The 21,621-nt window shown below is 37.0% G+C and overlaps 1 protein-coding gene across 1 annotated transcript in view; it reads right to left on the bottom strand.

The window, feature by feature from the left end:
* Window positions 1-21,621, bottom strand: part of PTPRN2 (protein tyrosine phosphatase receptor type N2) — a 622,824-nt gene that overhangs the window by 20,967 nt on the left and 580,236 nt on the right. The window contains exons 18-21 of the mRNA XM_071734753.1: window positions 13,565-13,684; window positions 12,288-12,454; window positions 6,691-6,744; window positions 4,794-4,858 (exon numbers count right to left, since the gene is read on the bottom strand). Of these exons, the coding sequence (XP_071590854.1) occupies window positions 4,794-4,858; window positions 6,691-6,744; window positions 12,288-12,454; window positions 13,565-13,684 (406 nt within the window). The remainder of the gene's footprint in view (window positions 1-4,793; window positions 4,859-6,690; window positions 6,745-12,287; window positions 12,455-13,564; window positions 13,685-21,621) is intronic.

The following is a 21,621-nucleotide window of genomic DNA, read 5'->3' on the forward strand; positions in this document are numbered from 1 at the left end:
CCGAACAATAGAATTTTCTCAGACTTTGCATAAGGACTCAAAAATAAGCAGACTGAATCCATTTTAACATGAATATGGGCAAGCATTTTCTTTCATAAAATCCTTTCAGAGAGAAGCTAGCCCCACAACTTCATTATGATTGTTAAATCCAGACAGCAGATAAGCAAAACCTCAGCAAGGGTTCAGATTAGCCAAAATCATTTGATCACGATGAGTCAGAAGGCGAATTAAGGAATCTTTTGTTTTGCCTTAAAATGTCACGGTATAAACTGCATCTGCTCAGGAGCTGACTCACAAGACCCCCAGACAATAGGATAGCAGGGGCAAGGAAAGGACTTGGGGAGATAACCTTCACAGCCAGATCAGGACAGAGCTGATGTGCTCATCAATTATAACCCAAGCTTTTGAATGCAAGAGAAAAAACCATTGGTTTGGCTTTGCTAAATCAAATCTTTTTGCTGGGTTTTAGAATTCAGAAATCAATACTTTAAAAGGATTTAAAAATTCATATTCTCCTTCTCTTTGAGTCATCTCCTTCCAGCTAGTTCAAACACAAGAAAATGGATGGTCAGCAAACCCCAAGCAGCTGCTGGCTGGAGTATTATCTAGAAATCAAACTATTATCTACACAATCCAAGCCTCTCAGTTCAGAAAAATCAAAGTGGGAAGACTCATAATTTCTATTTTTTTTCTTTTTCATGCCAGAAACACTCAATAAAAATGTTCTGCATTATATCAGACTTTTAGTCACTACAATTAAGCCTGCAAGGAAAGACAAGAAATGAGAACATTTTCAACCTTTCTCTAGATCACACCAAGAAGAAAAAGAACTGATCAGCTCAGAGTTACTGTGAGTTTTGGATGAGGGAAAAATACCATGTAGATTAAATCTAAATCAGTTTATCTTCCCTAGTAACAAAAAATAAAATGTAAATACATCAAGAACTTTGAAATTCTCAGCGGAAATCACCTTTAGACAAACAGTCTCTTCCAAAAACCCAGTAAGCATTGTTATCTAGGAAAACAATCCATTATAATTTTCTGTATTTATATAAATCATGGAACACACGTGGAAATCACTTCCAACTTCTTGCTCATAACTAAAGCTTGCCCTACACTATCAGTCAGGAAAATGAGCGGTGAAGGGGTGATGTCTTAACGTTGTAACCTTCCCCTAAAAATAGTAACTAGTTAAGTAGTTATCATAAATAAATCATGCTAAATATTTTTTAAATATATTACTGCAAGGCCAGATTCAACACTGTTTCATTTTTGTTATTACTGCAATGGGTATAGGATCTTGCAACTGCATGGGAATCTAAAAAGAAAAATAATTCTAGTAATAAACTACATGAGAAATAGCAGCACTGGCTTAGGGATCAACTAGACAAAATGATACACTTGCATTTCAAACTTTCTGCTGACATAACACAGGAATGACAGCAGTGAACAGACAGGGTTGTTCTCTGAGTGTCCTGTATCTGGTAAGATACAGCTCCACGGAGTGAATGCTCAGATGCGGTCACTACGTTTACTGCACGGAAGACAGAGAAATCTGCTAAAAATCTGACCCAGGAGGAAGCCCTTCTGTGCAAAGCTGGGGACAGGCTGTGGCTCCCAAAGGCAGCTGGGGATGGGGAGGTGTTTGCTGAGTGCTCCTGCGTGGTCCCTGTGAGCCCTCGTCTGCCCTCCCACCAGTTCAACCCCCCAAGGACACCAAGGGGCCATTTCTACCCATGGTTACAACTTTGACTGTCTTGCAAAGGAGTGTTTTGTTTTGTTTTGTCTTAATTTCATTCCTGCTTTCTCAGAGGGGTTGGGGCTGTCAGACCGATGTGATGGGTGTTAAGTGCTAAATCCTCCCAAGTTTGGTTTCGTTTCCCCTGCTTTAAATTTCAGGAACTGGCTCCTTACTGGTGGTTTTCAGTGTCTAAAATAACATGAGGGATGGCAATAGGCAAGGTAGTAGCAGATATGAATTTATAATCTGTTTAATAGACTAAGTATTAGCATGAATTCAATGAGCAGTAGGAGAAGAAATTGTAAATGACAAAGGCATTTACAGTTAACTGTCTAAGAGAATGCAGGGAAGTAAATCATTAAATGAAAAAGGAGCTCTTTTTTTTAACCTACCCCATTAAGAACCCCACTAAAGAGCCAAGGCATTTATTGATTGCTTTCTACTTTCCCACTGTTGAAACTAAGTACTCCTCTATTTACTTTGATTTAAAAATGCATTATTGTCTACCTTCTAATAAACCAGACAGTGGAAAAAGAAACCCAAATTATTCTAAGTTTATTCTTAAAAGTCTTTTTTTTTTTTTTTTTTTTTTTTTTGAAAGACTGAAGGCCTTAATCCTTAAAAGCCTTTTTGAAAGAAATGTTACTAGATGCTGGCCTTGCAGCTGGGCCCAGATTGAAAAAGTGCACTTACATTTTTATGTTTAGCGCTGAAGGACTCTGAAGTTAGCCCTCGCACTCCACATAAAAGCTTTGGAAAGGGCATTCTTTGCCACTCGTGCAATTCATTCTCTAAGAAAAGGAAATGGAAAGAAAGATTTCATGTCCAGGGCTTCAGGCCCTTTGATCATTTGATGAACACTGGATCCTCAACCTGGGCCTCCAGCTTCTCAGGCCAGACAAAGAGGGCCCCGGCCGCACAGGCTGGGCCCGGGTTCCCGCCCGAACAAAACCTTTGGCGGCCGCACAGTGTGACAGCCTGGGAAAGGCCCACCTCAGCAGGGCTGAGATGCCCGCTCTGCCCTTTGATCTTTCATTTAAACCCCAGCCAAAGCACCAGGTCAGGGGATTTCGCGTCGCACACCCCCACGGGCAGAGGGGAGCAGGTCAAGAACAAAATGGGGGTGACCGATCTCCAAAAAGCCCTGTGACGCCTTTCTCTGACCAGTTTCACATGACTTGTCCGGCATTGTGAAGCGCTAAGCCCACACTTAAAATGGAATTTGACATTACATGGTACAATGGAGTCAATAAATGGCATTCTTCAGTGCTTTTACAACAAAGTCAACCCTCCCTTAAGTGGCTGAAAGCCCCAAGCTAGAAAATACTTCTCATTTACTTCTTTATAAGAGTAAATTGCATATACTTTAAATCTAGTTTTCACTGCAGCTTCTCATTGCTGATGACTGAAATGAGCCGAACAAATACCTAACAAAGGTCTGCATTAATTTTACAATGTGCCATTGCTTCTATTTTTAAAGACTAGGTTGCCACGTGGCATGTAACAAACATTGGAAATATCTCCATATTCCTTCATGGATTGAAGATCTGTTTTCCAATGAGCATGAAAAATTAATCTCATCCCACTGAAAAGATTATTTTGAGTACAGTGCTAAGAAGGCAAACACAACTTATTTTAACATCAGCAGCAAGTTCCACAGGATGCTTGTGGGCACAAAATTGAGTCCCTGTTTGACAAGACATATTAGCAGTCAGAATATAGAGAGGAAAGAATGCTAAACTCTTCTTTCTAAAGGGACAGGATGCTAGTATGTCCCACAGGACTGGGATGTGCAGGATGCAACTGATGATGCAAAACATGGAGTGTATTTTTAAACTACATACAAAAATATGCCTGTGTTAGAAGATTTGAAACAACTTTAAAGTGATTAGCACTCAAAGAACTAATTATTGTTTCTCTGTATAAATGACTGTATGTTTTTGCAATTAATCCTTTTTCATTAAATGCACATATGTGCATAATGTCAGTTTAAGGTGTCTTTAGTACTCAGCTTAAGAAATACAAATAACTGTATTTTTGTTTATTTTCAACCTCAAAAGATTTCTATTGTTCTTAAAATACAGTTCTAGGAAACTGTGATACACACACAACCAAGGACAGAAGGAAGGGTTAAAATACATAAACTGAATATTATGTCTTTTTAACTATTGTTTAGGTTTACATGCCCACTTTTACCCTTCTTCCACTTGAACACAGTTTTGGCATTACAAATTTGGTTTAGTTCTAACATACGAAGGTTATTTTAGGGTATCTCAAGTACTTCCCACCATGAACAATTTACCAATCAATAAAAAGTAAAAGAAATAACCTCAAACCCTAGATAATATATAGATTTAATTTTAAAGAAAGGACAATATATATATGTACTGTTGATATATATGATGGATGATTTCCCACTTCATAAAATTGTATATCACTTATAATAATAATAAAAAAGCAACAGAAAAGTTAAATAAATTGTTCAATATTGAACAGACAGTAGCAGATCTGTGAACAGAACAGCTGATTTATTTTCATACTTCTGACCTGTCTACTATAGTTGTTTTCCTCCTAAGAGAGAAATCTGTGCAGCACATGAGTCCCTGTCTGGTCCCAGCTCTTTTAGGTGCCTTGGTGGCAAAGGGCAGTTACAAAAAGAAAATTCATCATGTTTGACCATCGTGGTTGAGTAGGTGACAGGGGACTGGACAAGTCTTGAAGCAGCCCAGGACCTAACTCATGTAACCACTAAATAAGGATGGTACAGCCCCAAGGTTATAATTTTCTAAAACCTGTGGTGACTATTTTAAATGATAAATTAAAAAATTCAAATACTTATCAACAGCACAAACCCACCTGCTCATTCACAAAACGTTTGCATTTGAGTTTGTTTAAAATTGCTATGAAAATAAAACTTAAGAATGTTAAGGAAAGAGTAGGATTTGCCTCTAATTTATTCTCAGATTTTCTGTGAATACTGCTCCCCGCGTTGTCATGGCAACACAAGCACATCTTTCAGTACTGAGGAAGTAACAAGCCTTTCGATTCTCACCTTTGGCCATTTTATTGAGAACCATGTCAATTAGAATGTAGGTTCCACTTCTTCCCGCACCATCACTGCCAACAGAAAGGGAAAAAGAAAAAATAAAACCTATCAACGTGCATCTAGACTCAACATGAAGGTACCTGCCCCTAATGTTATACTGTTACATCTGTGGAGGAGAAGGCAGAACAAGGGGCTAAAGCAGGGTACTGAGGGGAAGAGAAAGCTTGCTCTGAATGAACACAAGCTGCTTCTGGAAGATTATCTATTAGCAAGCATGGATAACAGGGCTTTGTTTTGATTTTTTTTAAGCCAAGTTGCATTTTTGCAATGCAAGTGTTTTAAACAACAGTGGAAAAGGCAGTAACCCTAAAAGAGTATACCATTTCTGTTCAAAAGCTGTATATACAATAAGCTTGTAGTCACTTGTACATAACAGCAAGAACCACAGACTTAGCTAGAACAGAACATTGTCCAGCATGGTCCCCATATGTTGCAGATTGCATTTAAACACAGAGGAAATGAAACATACATAGAGATCAGACCAAGAACTGAAATATTTGAATCCTGAGGGACTGAAATCTTTGTTATACATCATGAGTGATTTCTTTTTTCTTTTTTTTTTTAAATCTTTAATTTTTCCTTAATTATAAAGATCAGAAAAAATAGTATCATGTCATGCCTAAGAAACAGCTTCAACTTGTGTGCATTGTCTGCCCTTCCTCAGAGATGTGAGACCAAGCCTTGGGAGGGGGGAAAGCTCCTTAATCTGAATGCAGATTGTGTCCCTTTCAGAGAGCAACGTGTAATTGCCAGCATGATGCTCTTTTGGAGCTACTGTTAGCAAACATAATTAAGACTTTAAGTAAAAGCTTTTTGTCTTTCCCTCCCCAAAATTTTTTACAAAGGTGCATGCATGACCAATTAGACTGGTGTGTAGCTTTATTAATTAAGGCATTATTTTTATTGATAGCTCAATTTGTGTATAGATATAATGAAAGGAAAAACAATAGAACAGTGTGTAGCACCTTAATACATTCTGTTTACAGGCAAGCTATGAAACTTTATTTTTGTTAAGTCTGTGTAGACAGTTTTTTATCTTTTAGTTACTAGGTTGCTGCTTGGAGAAAAGGAGGTAAAGCTAGTATTTTTTTTCTTTCTATGTCTTTGAAGGGAACAAAGACACAATCTTAGTTAACTTGAATAATGAGCGACAAGACAGCAATCAAGCCTAATAAAACCAAAAACTACTGAGTGTATGGTACACATTTTCATCCATCACAGTAAGGAAAGCAAGAAACTTGAATGCTCTTCATTCTGCATCCAATGTTTCTTTTTTCAGGCTTCCTGAATGCAATGCCACATGACAAATGTGTGTAGTGCCATGTATCAAACAACTTGCCTCTTAGCAGGGCTGGTTTTCTATCTTCCTTATCTACACAAATACCTTCAATAAATAAGTGCAATATTCTACCTATAACTCAGAGCCTCCAATGGCAAACCCGAATATAAATGTCATTATGGTAACTAAAAGCAATCAAAGAAGAAATAAACCAAAATTGAGTGTAAATAAAATATACTAAACTGAGAAGGAATGCAAAGATCCAATATCATTTTTAGGGAGACTTATGAAATTGAAGTGTTACTTATATTTGAATGGGTGGCCATACATTGTTATTTATGGCACTGCAGCTATGAAAACACAGGAAAGGATAATTTTATTATGAAAATAGATCTTAAGCATTAATTAGCATTAAAAATCAGATTAATTATATACAATACCTTTGGCCTACCTCACTGGTTAGCTCTTTAATTTGTAGCTCTTTAATTTGCCCTTTAATTTATATCTGTATTAAATTCTTATACATATAAATCTTTCTAAAGCTGTTTTAGAAATTGTACTTGCCTGCAATGAACAACTACTGGACAAGAGCGACCCTTGTAGCACTTGTTTACTTTTCTGAAATAAAACACATACAAAAAAATTAATTAAGCATATTACACACTGTTTCTTTAGCCAAATGTCAAAAATAAGCAATAAGAATAAGCACATATTGCAGTCTAAAGAAACAGTCAGGTTAATAATTTCCTAACATAACAAGCAGTTGTTACAGACATAATCTTGTTTAAAGTTTGCTTCTGTGTTGTTGCTGTAGACATCCCACTATTGCTGTCAGCAAAGCAAAATTAACAATCTCTTTTCTGAAATGTCTCATGTCCTCTCTCCAAAACTAAGATTACCTTGAGACACTTTAATTTTAAAGTCAACTTCGTGTTCCTGAGCTTGCTTAAAGAAATACTGAGGTGCATTAAACTGAAATCAAAATGAAAAATGGCTGTTCCAGTATAAATTGTACTATGTGTGCTGATTTGGAAAGCAGTTCTCTCCAGAAAGACAAATACCAAATCTCCTGAAATGTTTCTCACAGAATTCTAAAATGTAATCTATCATGGTAAAAATAACTAAAACTATTAATAAGGTTTACCACTTTGGTTCTAGTGCAGATATCTTATATATTTAATATTTACACAATCTTGTCTTCTATAGCTTACTGGTTATTCTTAGTGGCAAGAGAATGGATGTGAAGTCAAACAATAGAAGTACAGCTACAGAACAGGTCTGCTGAGACATAAACTCAATGAAGGAATTAACTAATGCTGAAGCAAAGCAAGATACCCAGTCTGAGAACAGAGTCCACGAAAATTGGTTTAAATCTATTTAGGCTGCCTTACAAAAAACAAAATTCCAAACCCTCTCTTCTACTCTAGGATATATTTTGTATGTCACATGTGTTATAGGCCCCCCAAAAACCATAAAATATGCCCACACATGTTAACAAAGCAAGCTGAACAAAGGCTAAAATTGGAAAACACTGCTTCAAGAAATCAAAACCTTTCACTCAATTTCCTTCGTCAGATGTTTGAGTTTACTGAAACTAAGAGGTCTCCTCTAAAGTCATTTCACAGGGTAGGTTCCAAGGGTGGCCCAGGTGCTCTAACAGTCCCCACCTCAGCCCAGGTGTTACCTAGGGTGCTGACTGAAGTGAGCTGTTAGAATTTGTCAACTGTGGTATGATGTTATTATAAATTTTAAAGCATAGCTAATCTACTGAATCATTTAGTTCTTGGCTGTTCATCTATTCACTAACATCTGTGCTGTGAAAACATGCATATATCTTTAAACATTGCCTACAGGGTAGCCTGAAGATGCCTAAATTTCTGAATCTGTTAGGGAGTCAGGATACCTGGAACTGAATCCAAACAGGCTATGGAGATGTTGGTGATGTCCCATGAAACTGTGTTTTCACATTCTGCTTTTTATTATTTTAAATTCTAGGAAACCTGGTAACAATATTAAATTGTAATGATTCTTTTTAAACATAAGAATTCCTCACAAATCTTACACTTTTGCTTACTGATGTAAATCGTATTTGGAGATTCATTATGTCTCTATTTATATTCCTTGGATTCAAGTAATTAATGCAGTAGAACAATGTTCTATGAAATGTGGTAAGTCATTGAGAAGCATATGACTTCACAAGTTAAAGAAACTGTTTATATGACCATAAATGCATTTATATACAGGCACTCCAAAGCAAAATTTCAATGACTTAAGTGGCAGCAGAGGCTTTATATGAATGAATCATTCAGTTCTTGATGGTCATATCTGAACTTCAACTCCTTTTATACAATGGAAAACCTGTTTTCTTGTTGTTGGCTTTTTTTTAAAAATTGTAACAGTAAATTATATTGAAATGTCTTTAAATAACACCAGATACAGTCAGTTTACATTCCATTACGTGCAGCTGCTCATCCTCCCCCCACTTCCCATCATGTGCATTAGACTCATTTCTGCATTCGAAGTATTAAATAAAAGCTAATAACTACAGATGGGTATTTACCGTTTCCTTTTCTGCTTGTGTGGTTCCTTTGTTCCTTGTGTGGCACCACTAATGATATTTGCATGTTGTGCCTAACCATCTACCAAAGTCCTAATACAATTTCAATGACAAACTTGATCTAAACCTCTCAGTAAATCAGACCTCTCAGTAACTCAGACAGCCAGAGACACGTTAGGGAAAGACACCTTATGTTTGTCACTTTTATTGAAGGCGTTTCAAACATTTTCATTATCACACGTTTCAGAAAACACATTAAAACAAAGGGTTTCAATCCAGCTGGTTCGTAGCTTTGTCTATATATAGTTTATGAAAAGATTTAGAAATGCAGTGACATCTCATTTCATTCTTAAGTTTGGCTAATGAGACTGAGCTGAAAATTCATCAGTAAGCAAAGTTCTTGAATGTTGAAGAAAATATATATTTTATATATATATATATATACATATACAGGAAGAATTAACTTAGAAAGAATGATTAGTAATACAAACCAACCCTTGGCTCATTGAGTGAAAAAGAAATCATCATGCAAACCATCAGCAAGCAAAGGTCAGAGGTCGTTAGAGGCTCAGAAAAGGGGTTTCCCACATTGTCCCTGCAGCAGAGTCACAGTTTCCAATGATCACTTTTGTGACTATGCAACTGGGCTCATATTACTAGCTGCAACATCACAAAAATGACACTGGCAACCGCTAATTAGCTGGCAAAATAAGAATTTGTCCATTTTTAAAGTGAGCAGTGTTAGTAAATGCCATTGCACACAGCGAGAAGTGATAGCATAATAGATATATATTTTAAGCAAAGCCCTCACATGTGATGCTAATTATCTTTTAGCTTAGCAGTCCCTCTTTAAAGTGTAAATGTGCTCCCTCTGGGCTCAAGAAATATTTAATTACACATATCAGTGCATGACTAACAAGCTAGTCCAGAGCAATAATGATTGGTCCATTGTTCAAAATGAAATTAGGACTCCAGAAGCATTTAAAACTGACCAGTGGTTTATGTAGTAGCCTCACCTCTCAGGGACTGTCTTTTGCACAGATTTTTAAAATATATAGAATAATCTCTTTTTGGCATTATATACCTACATTACGAAAGTCTGATAGATTATTCCGCAAGGTTTAATGTATCTGCTAAATGTAAAATCATCTAAAACACTGTCTGATACACAGTAAAAGAAATGTAAGCTTTCAGTTTTCAAAGAGACTTGCAAAATTTACTTCAATAGAAATTTTAAGGTCTATATTTCCACAGACTCTGGGCAAGGTAATTTTGGGAATCCAATTTTTCTTGGTGATGAATTATAAAAAACAGAGGGTTGGTTATGTATATGCTTAATTTCATATATGTATGTGAATATATAAATATACACACATATCCATATATATATACAAACACACTGAATGCACATAAAAACAGAGATTAAAAGAAATGAGAGCAGCCCCTTCCTAGCACTACCCTACTGTGAGTATGGTAGCACTGTCAGACATTTATTCTGGGGGCTTTATGACTCAGCTGTCATAGTCCAGCAGAGTTTGTACTTTAAGCAGGAAGTTTCAGGTACAAAACACGTATTGTATAAATGAATTTCAAACACATTATTTTAGCAATTGTGCATTAGTTTTTTTGTCATTAAAAAACCAGCAACATCGGATGACCAAGAAAACTGAGATTCACAGACCAGCTATTGTGCATGCCAAAATTCCTTTTCAGGTGGAATTTTACTATGCATTCAGTATTATGAGTTCATTGTACAAAATCTGCACGTAGCAAATGATTACAGTACCCTACACTGGACTGTGAATACATATTAAATGAACACTCAGAATTCAATTAAATCTTAACAGGTTCATTCCCATACTGGCTTGAAATAGAAAGAATGGCAGCTCCACTGCTTTTCTCATCTAGTTACAATTTTTCAAAGCATTGTGCAACACTTCTTCAACATTTAACCCTCACACAATGTCACTCTAAGCAGTGGTGATGTGAACTGTGACTCAGTGCAGACCTAACCCTGCAGTTCACGCAGGGACCTCAACTCCTACTGAAGCAAGGTGGAGTGGAGGTGCTCTGAAGTTCAGCTGCCCTGGCTGTGCAGGCTCATTCATAGCCTAGCTGGAGTTGCTAGCAGGCCTCCCTCTAACTTCAAACTGAGCAGAATTTGGACGCTGTGTTGTCTCCATGCTGCAGCCTGACATGGCTTCATGGAAGAAACTTGAAATTTTCACTCCAGAAATTCACCACAGCTAACTTCCTCATTTCCAAAACCAAAGGGAAATCAACGTATAAAAATCCCACTGAGGTTTGAACCCAGAAAAGAAAACCTTGAAAATTCAATTACAGTTTCAACTCCATCCTATGCTTGTGCTTCCTTCCTCCTCCCTTGCTTTTTCACTGTGACTGCAGCGTATCCCCCCACCCCTACCTAGCCACGGCTCCTAGTCACTCAGTACAGCTGTACTCCCCTACTTGCCCTGCACCCTGTGAGATGACCCCCAGCTTTGACCAGCCTTGCAATACGTACAGGAACGCTGATGTTGAAGGATGGCATTTAGTCTTAAATTTTTAAGGGTAAAAAGGTTGCCCAGACAACTGGGCAGCCACCTCCTGCTGGCTACACGCCAGCTTCTCCCCTGAGACTGGCGTCACTCAGAGCTCCCAGCACTTATTGAAAGAAACAGGTTTGGACCTTTTGAGCACTGAGCCCCTTTATAATCACTTTGGGGGGTTGCAGATAATATTGCAGAAGAGGGAGGAAAACACACCATCCCACAGGCCGCTTGCGGATTGAGAACCAACTCCCCAAACCTCCCGGAGATTCTTTTCATTAGTCGCAAGCACAGCGCTGTGGATTAGCTGAGACATGCTAACACCTACACACGATGCACTGAGCACGGTTTGCAATCAAATGAAGATTATTTCGCTCCAGTATTTATCATGCATGGCTTTAATTTTCAAATTAAAATTTAGATAGACACAGCAAACATCAGAGAAGGCAGCAAGGACTTTCACAGGTTTTGCCTTTGTATATTTGTATTTTAAAGCCATGTTGACTTTCTTTAAAATTCCAGAGAGTATGCTTTGTCAACACTTTCATCTGCTTTCTGAAATTTCCACCTTCCTGAAGCCAAAGAAAGTCTAAAGACCTCACTGTTTGATCCTTATGAGCAAATGTCCCCATGGGAATGCTGTTATTGCCAAATGACTCCATCGTGATATTTTTTCAAGCGTGCTCATACTACATAATATATTTGTGAGACTCCTGCAGGATCACAGGGGAGGCACACAAAAACCCTGGATGTTGCTGAATGGATAAATACTTGGAAAACAAAGAAATACAGAAGCACTGAAGAGCTGTACAAAGGGAAGAAAGGTGTCAGTCTATAACTGGGAAACGAACATGTCTTAAAACCAGGCAACATCTACATGTGAGACAATAAAACATCAACCTAGTGCAGATTTTTCTGTTAGTTTAGCACTGTGGCATCACAGGCTGAGGAACACCCTGTCAAACCAGAAGTACTTAAAATGAAGTATTAAAAGGACTACTGTGGTTCCTCAGATCTCCATCATCTTAAATGAACTGTCATACTTTGTGCTTTACCTGCGGAAATCCAGAAGTGACCTTGTGGAAGCAGGAACCCTCTGATCATTCCAGCTGAGGAAATGGAACTGTGTCACTGTGCGGGTCTCGTTCGTCTGCAAGTTCTTAAGGTAGAAGCTCCTCACCAGGAAATCCTCACACCAGATGTGCTCAGAAACAAGGTTTACCTGCACCCCACAGGAAGGAACAAAAGCAGGTCAGCAATTTCAGTTGCAAGCAACATCTTCAGGATCGCAGGTGTAAGTTGTCTGGGGTGAAGGAATTGTATAGAAGCTTTATCAGCAAATTGGCCAGCTTTGGGAATTTTATTTATTTATTCATTTACCTATCTCTAGTTGTCAGCAAGGGGCTAGATGACACTGCTATTTGATTGAGAGTTTTAATGCAAAAGGGAAAAATCACTAATTTGAAACTTTACATGAACACAAAAGACATGGACTGAAAATATGTCAGACTGCCAGTCTTTTTCAACTTGGGAAATCTCTTCAATGCATTTCCTAGGCTACTCTCAGAAGTCTCAAAAATTTCAGAGTTAAATTTACATGAGAAGTAAAAAGTCAGTATCTTCTGCTATGTAAAAAAATAAGCATAAACTTGCAGCTGATTTGCAGAGTTTATCTTTTTAGAAAAAAAGTTTGTTCAGTTTAAATAACTGTTTCTTGATGTTTTCCCATTCTTGCTATTGTGCATCATGGTATTATTTTCTTCCTCTGCTCTGCTGGACAACTGGAAAAATCTGGCATCTGACAGCCATTATCAATGTTACATCACAAAAAAATGTGGTGGTATGCTATTTTGGGCTGGAAATGTAAAACAGAAAATAAAAATATTTATTCATTGTTGTGACTGAGGTAAGAGGCAAAAATAGATAGCATTAATTACTAAGGCTACTACAGAGGCTTTTCCACAAAGATATACATGTGGTTTTCTTAAGACAATATTTACTAGTTTAAAAATATTATTTTCCTATAAAATAGAAATACACGGTTTCACATATCCACCACTTGCAAAACAGTTTGAAAACAAAATTGTTGTTCTTTTTTCATTATAATACTCGGCTCATTGTTTACTAGCTTTTACTCAGCAGAAAATACCTTGCTATTAAAACTGTGCTTGAATTTTTCACAAATCTAAAACTACTTAAAGGCAGACGAAGAGTGTTTAAGAGCCCTCAGTTCGACCCCCAGGTTAGATCGCTGAAACACCCTTTTTGCCCTCCAAGAAATCAACCCCTACACTTACTGTCACATCTGCAACCAAATATTTGGTTTAGGTACCTCATAGATGTGGTAGAGGTTTGACCCTTCATCTGGCCAATAGTGGTAGCACTGTTTGACTCCGTTTTCCACGAGGGGTGTCAGCATGACAATAACCACACAGCCGTTCTCCCAGACCATCTGCAGACAAAGAAAGACACCGTGGCCACATTGTGACTGCCTAATTACTGTGTGACATGTATAATTACTGCACTCAGACACACAATCAAAATTTATTCCATTCAGAGGAAATTTATTTCATTTTCATTAGACACTTTTACTCTGCAGCTGCTTTCAAATCCCTGAATAAACTGGCACCATGTCTTGCAGGCGTCCATGAAATATTAAAGAATTTCCAGCCATTTCAATTCAGGTCTTCTACAAAATCTCTTCTTGTTCCTGGTACCATGTTCAGCTCCTTTTCTGTCAAACTTCTGGGTCCACAAAGGGAACACTGGACAATGCTTGCAGAACACACAAGTATTCAGGATTTGATATTTAAAACCAAACAGAATAGAGCAGCTACAGTCGTATGCACTGAAACCTGTTTGTGTCCTCACTCCTGTGTCTTTTTATAGTTTGACATGGAGCAAAAGCTACTTAAGTGCTGCAATGCTGAAACAACCATAAAAGTTGCATCTGAACAACAGAAATCAGGAAAAGGCAGGAAAAACCCAAACCAAATCTGTTCTTCCAGTAAACATTTTGGATGGAGAATCATCTCTCCAAAAGGCATTTATAAAAGATTTTCTGCAGAAGTGCATTGCTTTCTTCTTCCCCCTCCATTCTTTTCTTTTTTCTTCTTTCTTTTGTTTTACGTCTCTATTTTTTCAACTCTCCATTCTGTCCTCTTTTTTCCTCCCCTTCCCTCTTCTCTTTTATGTTCAATTTCATTTTCCTTTTCTGCTCTCCTTTCTGTTTCCTACCTTATTTTTTTGGTCTTTCCCTCTTACTCCCTTTTTTATTTTATTTCCCCTTCCCCCTCTTTTATTTCCCCTCTCCCCCCATCTTTTTTTTCTTTTTTTTTTCCTTTTTTCCTGGAGGCAGAAACAAGTCCTACTCTTGTTGCAGGCAGTGCACTCACAAACCACAGGTACAGCAGGAACAGAGGCAAACAGCCTATCTTCATTACCAGCAGCAGGGTTGCTTAATAATTTAGACCAGCTACAGACTATGATACAAAAATCCAGCACATCCTCAACCAAAGGATCTGTGGATATCTCCCACAAACAGCAGAACAAACAGAGATGCTCTGGTCTGGCGTATCTCTGTTCCAAACACAGCCCATGGCTGAACAAAAAGGCTCCTATGAATTAATACCAAGTAGCATAATCAGTAAAACCTGTTATTATTATGCTGTACATTGATGTTATATTTGCATACAACTTTCATTGTCTTTTTGCTAGCATATAAAATTACTGAATGAAGAATAAAATGCTCTTTTTGTGGAGGGTTATGTTTATTTCACAGAAATATTTATAAGCAACTGTATTGACATGTAAATTTTGTAAACAAAAAAGGCCTTTGTCTAAACTGTGCAAAGATGAGATGATACATTCAATTCAAGGATTATTTTTTTTTAATTGCATATCAAATAAAAAGGTTTTCCATTCACAGATAATGATGTTGTCTTCTCTTTTAAGAATGGCTTGCATATAGAAAAACAAATAGCACTTTCCTTTTTTTTTTTTCTCATTTTGCAACATAATTAGAACAACTTTTAAAACCAGCTTATAATTATTTAGAGAAATGAATCTAGGGTTTACTCAGAATAGAGTTATTTATAAATCTGAACAGAAGTGGGGGGAAAAATACAGTTGAATGCAGCCCACAAACATAATCTTTATCTTTTTTTTTTCCCCTTAAATGGATTACTTAACTAAAACGATCTGTAATTCATTCATGCTCCTGTTAAAAACTCAGAATGCCACAAACCCAGCAAAATACTTTAAGTTAATAGATAATTTATTTTTTAGTCAGATGTAGATGTATAATTTGTATCTTATTTTGAATTGCATTTGTTTTAGGCCACAGCTGGGAACCTTTTTTTATGTAAGGAAGATGATAAAGATTTTATTCATTCTAACATAGTTTCACCTTTTTTAGTCAGCACTAAGATAAGAAATCAAAACATGTATCTTACTTTAAAACTAGCCCCACCAAACCAGCTCTTTCCTCACATAATGATTTAATGTGCCTCTGGAAGGTATGAAGCTCATTGAAGCCATTACGAAAATGAGGAGAAACACAGTTTTTATGAGTGTAATAAAAATACAATGATCTAGACCATAAACTAATCATCTAGCACTCTGCTTGTGCCACCCAAGTGTAACATTATGAAAGCCCACTCGTTTAGAGAGAAATCCTTACAGTTTGGGAACCCTGCTCATTGGTTCAATGATACAGCATTTCATTAGAGAGGGACTGTCTGCATCTCTGAAGATTTCATTAAGCATAAATCCAAATGAAAGTTAATTTAAACAAACAATTTCAAAGTTTCTCTGGGGTATAATATTTCTTTTAGGTCATTGTGTGAAAATGTGTAAGTCAAATCTAGTAAATCAAGAAGGCAATACAATTTAGTCCCTAGTACAATCATCCCTGGTACAAGCAATTGTCACTGCATCTCCTGTGCTTACCATTCAGATGGGATTTGCACCAAGACTCACAGCCTCTGATTGGAGACTACAGCATTTTCTTTGTTTCCTTGATAACTTTAATATTACACTATCAGGCTGTTATCTGGATTTTTTTTTTCCCCAACTGTTGCCCATTCACGGCTCCATCTTTAACTTGGTGATGTTTTTTTCAGAAGCTGTATCTCCTGCTACCTAACACTTTACTGTGTTCAGTATTCAGACATGGCCACGTTCCAGAAAGTGGCTCTAGGAAGTCTGTGGTTTTGTAATGAAGGAACAGCTAGCACAGCCATGGTTTGCACAATCCCAGCACAGCCTTCAGAGAAGTGCCTCTGGTTAACAGAGACATTTTAGGTGGGCTTGGTGAACAAAGGAAGAAGAGTTTCAGTTGCAAATTCACAGTAATACATGTATTTCTAAACCTTGTATCCTTAAAAAAAAAAAAAAAAAAAAAAAAAAGAAAAGAGAGAATATAAGGTCCATAGGGCAAAGGTTTTGCTTTTTGGGTACAGTCCAGCAAAATTAAGCCTTAGATTCCAAGTGTTAAGTACTATTATGGTAATAACCATATAAAAATAAGTTTATCTAGATCTCTTAGCACAGGCAGTTTCATGTTTGTAATTTACAGCAATACTTGAGGAGAAGAAGAAATGCTGAATGGAGCCTTCTGAATGGAAGTGATAAAGTCCAAGTTACGTGTAGGAGCTGACTGCAGGGCTCTGCAATGTCTGTTTTGCTGAAAAGGCAAAAGAATGTAAACTTTTGTGTGATGTGCCTACCTTCAGCCTACCTGCCTAGAGAATAACATGTTAATGATCTTTTATGAGGTTCTGTTATATACATCCTTCTCAAACATTTCTTAGACAGGACTAACACTATCCTTTTCCTTTTATTGCAAATTAAAGGCTGAATTCTGCAACCCAAAGATGAGCAGAGCATTTGAAATCCCCAGGATTGCCTGTTGATGAAATCCACCACGTGCAGAGACCTCACGCTGTGGTTATCCAGTATGCCAGGCCCATAGAAAGGACTTCCACGTTGGGATGAATTATATTTACTATGAATTATTTGCAAAAAAGCACAGAACTGGTTTTTCAACTAAGAAAAACAATGAAGTCACACATAGTAGAATCTGTGTTACAAGACTGCCACAAATTTGACAAAACACCAGTTTTTGAAAGCTTAAATTTTAAAATGTCCTTGTTTACTAGCTTGTAAAAAGAACGGTTAATATGAATCACCCTTTTTTTTCCCAGACAGTTCTTAATTTTGAAGCTTCTTTTTACAATAAACGATCTACCCCAACCCCCTATTTCAGTTATTTTCTGTTTTATTTTATTGATGGGGAAATGACAAGATATGTGCTCTGCTTTTGATAAGAACTAGTGGAGAAGTTCCTAAAACATGATGATTTAAAAGCAGAAAATAAATAGGAATCCAGACTCTTCATAAAATAAATAAATAAGTATCATGCTAATCACACCAACTGCTTTCTGGAAGAGGTCTTCAGCAAAATAAGCCATCTTTTCAGTCTTTTAGGCTTCCCAGATAGTTGGTAAATGCAACTATTTGGAAAAGAAGACAAACAAGCAAACAAAACCCAGATAATGTCTAATGACATTCAAATAAAAAATAATTCAGAATAAATTTCTGAAACAACAAGAAAGTGAGGTACTAAGCCCTGCTGTATCAGATATTATTAATTGCATTACATACATTGAAAGCAATTAACTGTGACTCCATTCAAGTTCTCCATTGGAAATAGGAAATACTGTATTGATTGGAGACAGTAACAAAATGGTGTTTTCTGGAATGTTTTAATACTAAAAGCCAATGTTCACACAAAAGATTAAAAAAAAAGGTCAGAATTTTTAACTGAAAAAAATCAAAAAACAAAGCCCTCCAAACTCTGGGGGAATTAAAATTCTTGTTATGAACTAAAAAACTTCCCAATGTATGTTAGTCAAAAAGCATCGTTTTTTGAGATCTTTTTTGACTGAGTATCTTCCAGGTTTAATATGAAGTGGCTTAAATTTGCAAAGTCAGGAGTTGCCATTTGAAAAGTCATAGCTGTGCCAGACTGCTAAGCAAATCTGTACATTGAAAAATTAACAATCAACTATCTATGTTTAATAAAAGAAAAACACAAGAGTGGATCATATATAAATAAGTGGTTGCCAGACTGGCTCCATGCATTACATCCCTGCTGTTGCAGCCACACTTGGTTGGAAATCAGTGGGAAAGGCAAATTCATGATGATTTTGTGTTGCAATAACTTCTGCTTTCTCAGGGAGACATAAGCTGCTCTTATTCTTCTCAGTAGACTCCTAACTCAAGCCTTATTATTAAATAATTTAAATGTGGGCACTATTTAGTATTGCAGTGATGACAAAACAATATTAAGGAGAAAATGTCTACAAAAATTGCCAGTAATTAGGTTTTCACTTTAGTATTGGAATAGTGCAACCTAAACAATAAAGGGATAAAAATTTTAAAAGGGCCACTTTCAAGCACCTTCTCCAAGCAGAGTCATAATTAGAAGTGAGCATACTAAAGGCACACTCTTTTCCTGAACGCTTATGGAATTCCTAATGTTATATTTATTTCACATGGCTTGTCAAGTTACTAGAGCTCTAGGGGCTACTGTTCTGAGCCTCTCTCTCCCTTGCTGTTTTTCTTTTATTAAATTAAAATATGCATATTTTACACATTGAATTGCTTTGTGTCACTTTTCATCTGCTCTTCTTTCTGAAGGTGAGAACTGATTAGACATGCAGGAAATCCCATTCCACGCAAGGAAAATAAAACTTGGGAATCAAGGCTGCTTGAAAGCACTGTCTTCTGCATAGAAGAACAAAATACAGAAAAATAATTTGGTCTGTAAATTAATTTCAGCACTCACATAACATGCTGAATTGGGAGCACAGAAAGCAGCAATTAGAAGGGTTTCTTACACTTGTTCTTACTCAGCCCATGGGTTTGGAACATTGATTTTGCAGGGAGACTCATTCAGCTACAGGGACATGGTCTTCTGCCCACTGGGATTTGCCCTTGGATACCACTGATGACTAATCCTTTTTACAGAGGAAACAATCAACTGGCAGTATTTTGTATTTCTTTTGTTGAATTCTACAACTGAAAGAGAAAAGCAAGTGTTGCCAAACTGACACAAAAAGATTTATCATCTCCTCAAATCTGCAATTCAGGAACTGGGTTCTTAACACACGGGTGTAACCTCGGAGGAAAACATCAGTTTTTGAACTGACTCTGATAATATGCTACTGAGTATGGGTAGAGAAAAAAATGGTTTTAGATTAAGAAATGCGGGATGGGAGGCAACAAAAAGCAAATGGCAGCTGAACTCCTTGGCTCAGATTAGGGCTCCAATCTTTGTTCTTGGGACTCCTTCTGCACTTTACATTTAATAGTCTTGAATAAAAATAGAAAATAATTAAAGGAGTAGAGATGAGGTCTCCTAAATCCCAATAATCACAAAAATACAAATGTCCATGGCAGTGAGCTTTTTTGTTTGTTTGTTTGTTTGTTGGCAATAGATGCCCAGCTTTATCAAAAACAGTGAAGAATATTCTCAGTTTCAAGACTATTTCATGTATTGGCAATTAGTGGAGAGAAGATAGAGTAATGAGAAATGTGGCTTTGATTCAGAACATGCAACAGGCACCTCTTTCTTGCTTCCTGTAGGAGCATCCTAAGCACTCCAGAGCAGCACCTGAAGTCTGCCTTCCTCATCCTGTGTCTGCCTCAGTGCTGCTCATGAGCAGAACCAACTCTGCCATCCCTGCCAGATTCCAGCCTTCCAGAGACTAAGGCATGGGGCAAACTATCAGCCTGAGCTACAGATCTGTTCAGGCAATAGGTGCTTTGTAGGTGCTTTGAACCTTAACTGAATGTCTGCAAAATGATGAAAATCATACTTCTCTGTTCCTCTATAAAAGTTATGTAATGTCCATATGTTGATTAATGATATTGCTTGTGGAGAGAGAACATAACAGAAAGACAACAAACAATTACATAAATAGGTATCACATGTGATTTGATTTTTGACGGCAACTATGAAGCAAATCTTTTTAAGCCCCTTGGCAGGAATTGCCTGATCCCTCCCCCTCTTTCACTTCATATGGTTAAAAAAAAAAAATCAAATACCATGAAAGTGCAATTCCCTATAAAAAGAGGGAGGGGAAAGAAGGGCAAATGTGGGTAGATTTATGAAAGGAAGGCATAATGGTGGGTGTTTTCCAGAGGGAAAAATTATGGCCTCCTACAGAAACCTCCATTTAGAGACAACGAACCTTAGCAGACATGCAATTTATAAAACTGGCATAATTAAGAACAATTTTTCAGTGCAAGGACAGTTGGTTCTAAATACCCTAACTCCTAGGAATAGTTTCTTGCCTATTATCATCCCTTGCTTCTTAGAATACTTTGCAAGTTAAGACATGTACTTCACGTCAAATACTTCATGGAGTTATAGCCCAGCACATATGGAAAATAATAAAATTTTATGCCTCCAGAATTATTCACAACATGGAACTCCTGCTGTGAAAACTTGTTATAGATCAGAAATGTTCTACGTCCTCTTTCTTTTGAATTATGTTCAAAGAGATGTTGAATTTTAATAGCATTATGCGAAAGAGCTGAGTGAAATCTCACTGAAGCTGCTGGACAAAATCATCACCTTTCATTCAAGATAAATGTAAGACACCAGCAAACTCTTTTATGAAGCCTGATAACAGAAATTACAGAAGTTATCATCAAAAACAAGAGAAACATGAAGCATATGGACCCATAAGTTTCTCTAGAAACTGATATGCCTAATGCAGAGAGAGAGGCATTAATCAAGGCAAGATGATTAATCCAGATAAACAGCAGAAATATGTAAAATGAATAAAGAAACCACCAGCACAGCTCGACAAAGTAGCATTGTGATTCTGGCAGAAGAAAAGCTGAAAGAGAGGTTGGAGGTGAAAAACTGTGTGAATGAGGTTTGGAAAAAAAAAGTTATTGCCTGTTATTTGATTCTCCCTTTGTTCAAGGAAATAAAACATTGTACTTTCTTTGTAAATAAAATAGAACTCTATCAAAGAAAAACCCTGTCCTGAGGAGGAATTCTCTTTCCAGCTGAGAAGAAAACAACCCACAGATCTGGCAAATTGTTTAACCATTCAAGTAAGAATGGATTATACCAGGTAAGGAACGGAATCCAGTTTTCAAGAAAGAGAATGTTGAGGTGGAATCCCCACTAAATCAAAATAAAATCAATGAAGGAAGTATCTCTTAGAAATAGTAATCGGTAAAAAGAGATGAAAACAAGACCAGATGAAATTAAAAGAAGACTTAAATCAGCTGGAGGCTTTTCAAAATTAATTAAAGTAGTAGCTGGAAAATTTCCAGAGTGGTCTAAGGGATGACATGCAGGAA

This window comes from Heliangelus exortis, chromosome 2 (assembly GCF_036169615.1).
Source record: "Heliangelus exortis chromosome 2, bHelExo1.hap1, whole genome shotgun sequence".
NCBI classification, from domain to species: domain Eukaryota; kingdom Metazoa; phylum Chordata; class Aves; order Apodiformes; family Trochilidae; genus Heliangelus; species Heliangelus exortis.